The 4,854-nt window shown below is 45.5% G+C and overlaps 1 protein-coding gene across 1 annotated transcript; it reads left to right on the top strand.

Annotated features, from left to right (window-relative positions):
- The first annotated feature begins 796 nt into the window (after positions 1-796).
- LOC147888565 (putative voltage-gated potassium channel subunit beta) lies at positions 797-2,753 on the top strand. Its single transcript, XM_087392570.1, has 4 exons — positions 797-1,819; positions 1,954-2,097; positions 2,186-2,350; positions 2,512-2,753. The coding sequence occupies exons 1-4, from the start codon at positions 1,256-1,258 to the stop codon at positions 2,623-2,625; spliced, it is 987 nt and encodes a 328-aa protein (XP_087248696.1). The 5' UTR covers positions 797-1,255; the 3' UTR covers positions 2,626-2,753.
- Positions 2,754-4,854: the final 2,101 nt, after the last annotated feature.

Here is a 4,854-nt window from a genome sequence, read left to right as displayed (position 1 = left end):
TAGGTCCCTCTTTTTACACCGCCTTGGTTGCCCTTTCACTTGTTATCTCTTTCACCCCTTATCATTGTCCGTCCATGTTCATACCCTAAGTCTTTAGCAAAGGATTGGCAAACCAACAAAAAGATAAACCCATCGGTATGTTGTTGTCCTGTCATAATGAAACTAAGCCAGAACATATCATGAGCTACACTTCGGGTAGTTTGTCACTCTAACTTTTCTTGGTCACCTCTCGAAGCCATGCCAATGGGGTGCAATTGCCGTGAGTGCCTTCAAATGTGAGAATAAGTCCAGTGACGCCCATTGGACTCTTTTGGCCACTAGGTGCTACTACACTACTACATCTCTCTCCAGCCAATGCATTGCATGGTTTCTCTGCTACCTTCAGTCTGCAGCCTGTGCTTGGAGCCCTTCATGAGACATACAGCCTCTCCGTGCACCCCTATACTTCGCGTGTGGCCTGAAATCGACCTTTCCCACCGTGCCATCGCATCCATTGCGGCGAAACAGGCCCTGAGTGGGGTGTTTGTGCGCCTGAGAGTGGGCTGCCTACGTTCGAATCATGCGGGATGTCTCCGGCAAAGGAGGAGACGGGCGTATGGTTGGGAGGGGGGTTGGAAAAAAACAGGAAAAAAGAAAAAAGAAAAGTTGGGAAGCTTCGTAGGAAGGTTCGGGGGGAGTAAAGAGGAAAACGAGGCATGGAATCCGTGGGGTGCCACGTGTTTGATTGCGAGTGGCGTGTCTTATAGTGTGGTAAATTCGCCCAGCTTTAAATCTTTGATGCCTGCTCCATCAATTGCATTCCATCGTGCTCATCTTTTGCTTCGATCCGTAGCTCGCCTTGCCCGATCGATCGATTCGGAGCCTCGATTGTGTTGTCTGAGCTGATTTGTAGCTCATTCTGATCTCAAATTTGCTGTTTCTGCTCGGTTTTGCCTCTCAAATTTCGTAGCTTTTGCTCCCATTCTCTATTTTCGCTTCCTGCCTCGGTAAGGAGGTCGATTTTCTGCTCTTTGCCCCCCTTCGCAGCTCAATCGAGCTTACACTTGGCTCCTTGAGCAATCTCGCAGTAGTTTTTAGTTGTCTCCGAGGTCCATTGTGCATCGAAAACTCTCCGGCTTGAGTTCTGGTTGATTTGCAGCTCATTTGCCACCGGCTTAGCTGATTCTGCCGGCTTGCATCCGCTAGAAACTCCTGCTCTCAGCTCGATTTTGTTGCTCCTCTCCCGCTCACCCCTTGACACTCCCTTGTTACCACCATGCAGTACCGACATCTCGGTCGTACCGGTCTCAAGGTCAGTGTCCTCTCCTACGGCGCCTGGGTCAGCTTCGGCAATCAGATCGATGTCCAAGCTGCCAAGGTCCTCCTGGCCAAATGCCGAGAGTATGGTGTCAACTTCTTCGATAACGCAGAAGTGTATGCCAATGGAAAGGCCGAGGAGATCATGGGGCAGGCCATCAAGGAACTGGCCTGGAAACGCTCCGATGTGGTGATCTCTACAAAGATATTCTGGGGCGGCCAAGGCCCCAACGATGTTGGGCTCTCCCGTAAGCATGTGATCGAGGGCACCCAAGCGTCCCTGAAGAGACTACAGATGGATTATGTAGATGTGTTGTTTTGTCACAGGCCAGATCCCACGACTCCAATCGAGGAGACTGTGCGTGCCTTCAACTATGTGATCAACAAAGGATGGGCATTTTACTGGGGCACGAGTGAATGGGATGCTCAACAAATAACGGAGGCATGGGAAATTTCCAATCGGCTCGGTCTCATTGGGCCGGCGGTGGAACAACCACAGTACAATATGCTAGCTCGTGATAGGGTAAGGGTGTTTCTTAAACATCTACTAATGACTTATCGTTTCCCAGCGATACATGGATATTCCAGTATGAATTGTATCGTGTGCCAACTTCCTTGCTATCAATTTAATGCGGAAATTTTTGGTTGTTTGGCCAGGTGGAAGTAGAGTACCTTCCTCTGTACAAGAACTACGGTTTGGGCTTGACAATTTGGAGTCCCCTGGGTTCTGGCGTGCTGACTGGAAAATACACCAAGTCCAATATCCCTCCTGACAGCCGTTTTGCCCTGGAGAATTACAAGGTATCGTCTTTGTCTCCTTCTCATCGCTTCAATCCATGATGCCAGAGTAAACCGTGCATTTAACGGTTCTTTGTTTTCTACTTTGTAGAATTTGGCAAGCAGAAAGTTAGTTGATGACATTCTAGACAAAGTGAATGCCCTGAAGCCGATTGCTGAAGAGTTGGAAGTGCCTCTGTCCCAACTGGCCATTGCCTGGTGCGCTTTGAATCCGAACGTCAGCACTGTAATCACAGGGGCAACTAAGGAGCATCAGGTGCTTTCTCAAACCATTAAATATAGCTCTCTTTTCCCGTTGCTCTGGAATTCTTGTGTGTCTCGAATCTTTGCCCCTGCTTTGCCCTTTGGTGGCAATTTGCTGTTCTACTGCAAAGCTGAAATCTCTGTGTGCTCTCTGTGCGTTTTGAACTGTGGCAGATAGTTGAGAACATGAAATCACTGGATGTGATTCCAAAGCTGACTCCTAAAATCATTGAACGGATTGAAGCTATTATACAGAGCAAGCCCAAAAAGCCGGAAGCCTTTCGATGAAAGTTCCCATTTACTCCTCCTCTCAGATTGTCATTTTTGGTGCAACAGGCTGTATGTTCTTGGCCTCCAATTTTACGTGGAAAATGCCCTCTTGCTTTAAGGACCTATCCTTCAAACGGTGTTCAGGATAATAGGTTATGCAGAGTTAGTTCTTGTTGGATGCAGGAGACTACACATTTTGTACTACTTAAAGTTGGTGAAAGGCTGCATTTGCCATTAGTCACCATTATGTTGTCAAGCTCGTAACACTTGCAACAAGTGATTTTATGAAAAAATGTTTGTCTTCGAAAATATATGAAAAGGTTTGGGCAGGCCAAAAAGATCGGAGTACATGAATTAATTACATGCAATTTTTCTTGCGATATATTGTACCTTGTTTCAGAACCGACTGTGTTGTCCTGTGTGTGTGAGAGAGAGAGAGTGAGAGAGAGAGTTAAACGAATTCTGTTGACCTTTTTGTGTGTGTGTGTGTGTGAGAGAGAGAGAGAGAGAGAGAGAGAGTGTGTGTGTGTGTGAGTGAGAGAGAGAGAGAGAGAGAGCAGCAAATAGGAAATAGAAACCAGTTAAGTTGTCCTGTTTTTTTTTTTTTGGGGGGGGGTGTAGTAGAGTGTCACCCCCGAAAAAAGTGTTATATGTGTGTGTGTGTGTGTGTGTGTGTGCGCGTGTGAGAGAGAGAGAGAGGAGAGAGAGAGAGACACACACACACTCACATAGGAAATAGAGAAAGTACTCATATACCCCATCACAACTATGAACCAACTAGATGTTGCAAAGAAAGCGAAGCAATGGAGATTGTGTTGGCAAATGATATTGGCAGAACATTTGTGCGACAAATTGCTACTCTAATTGGTGGATATGCGAGGTCAATTGCTAGGTATTGCTCTCCCATTGGCGGAAGACCTTTCTACCATGAAGACATAGCCTAACAACGACCTTGTTCCGCATTCCCTGCATTGCTCTAGTGCATTACGTTTTACGTTCGCGTTTGTTGAGAATCTAGGTGAACAAGATTGAGTGATATCAAAAGCTTAATTGATACAAACAAGGGGACACTAGATGTGCCTAATAGCATTGCCCTTACCAAAGTATTAAGTCTTTGGTCACCAAGGTTTCATCAATGAGGATGTTGGTAAATGGAGACGATGGTAACTTAGAGATGATTTGGTTGTATGTTGAGGGAAAGAGTTAATGCTCCAGATGGCTAAGGTAGAGTTAATGCTCCAGGTGGCTAAGGTAAAGAGCGTAAGTGGAACTACTTCTCAATTTCAAAGGGCTTCTAAAACATCATGTTTCTCTATGCTAGAGCTATGCCCGTATCGAGCAGTGCTAATAAGCTGAGACACCATACGCAAGAGTTCACGATAGGCAATTGACACTTGCATCTCCTGATGGGCTTCTGTGCGTGGACACATGAATGGGGTCGAGAAGTTGCAACGCCCTTGTGGCTATAAAATAATGTATATGGTCATTTTGATGAATGGAAGAGCATGCATATTGGATTTAATGTCTATCTTATTTCTTCCCAATGGTTGATCCTATGTATCCACCTTGAAGTTTTAGCAATAGTCAAGTGCACATGTAATGTGTGCTTGTGAAGAGTGCAGTGTGGTGATGTGGTAGGTGGTACACATGTAGTGTGTACAATGTGGTAACAAAATGCTTAGGTGGCACTTTATGTGCCATATGTTATGATTGAGGTGGCACTATTGATTGTGCAAATGATGATGTGATAGTGGTGATGTGGTCTTGATGATATAGCAAGTGACATGGCATGTGTTGATGTGGGATTGCCATGTGTCACTCTATTAATGTGGTAGTGTCAACTTAGAATTGATGATGTGGTAGTTGTGGTGTGTATTGCAGATGATGTGGCAAGTTGAACCTTATGTTTCCAAGTGACTTCCATGTGTACTACCCCTTCCCCCACATGCATCATCCCTTTTTCATTGTAGTCAAAGCTAGTTCTGCTTCTTTATTGCTTGTCTTGCGTGGTTTTGTTTGCCATCATTAGTCATCTCACTTGTGTTGCTTCAGTCTGTGCAAGTTGCATCTCTATTCTGCTATTATCTTGTCAGCCATCAAGGCTATGTTGGATTTTGCTTTGTCTACTAGTCTTGTCCCACTACTTGCTATGTATGGTTGCCAATCGGCTTGTTTGCTAGGTGCTTGAGCATCATATCATTGAGGTGCGGTTGTCTGTCAGTCCATGGTTTTGTTGAATGTTGCTTG

The sequence above is a fragment of the Dipteris shenzhenensis genome, chromosome 21 (assembly GCF_047967505.1).
Source record: "Dipteris shenzhenensis isolate YYH24624 ecotype China chromosome 21, Dip_SZ_1.0, whole genome shotgun sequence".
Taxonomy (NCBI): Eukaryota; Viridiplantae; Streptophyta; class Polypodiopsida; order Gleicheniales; family Dipteridaceae; genus Dipteris; species Dipteris shenzhenensis.
This window is presented reverse-complemented; position numbering and strand designations above follow the sequence as displayed.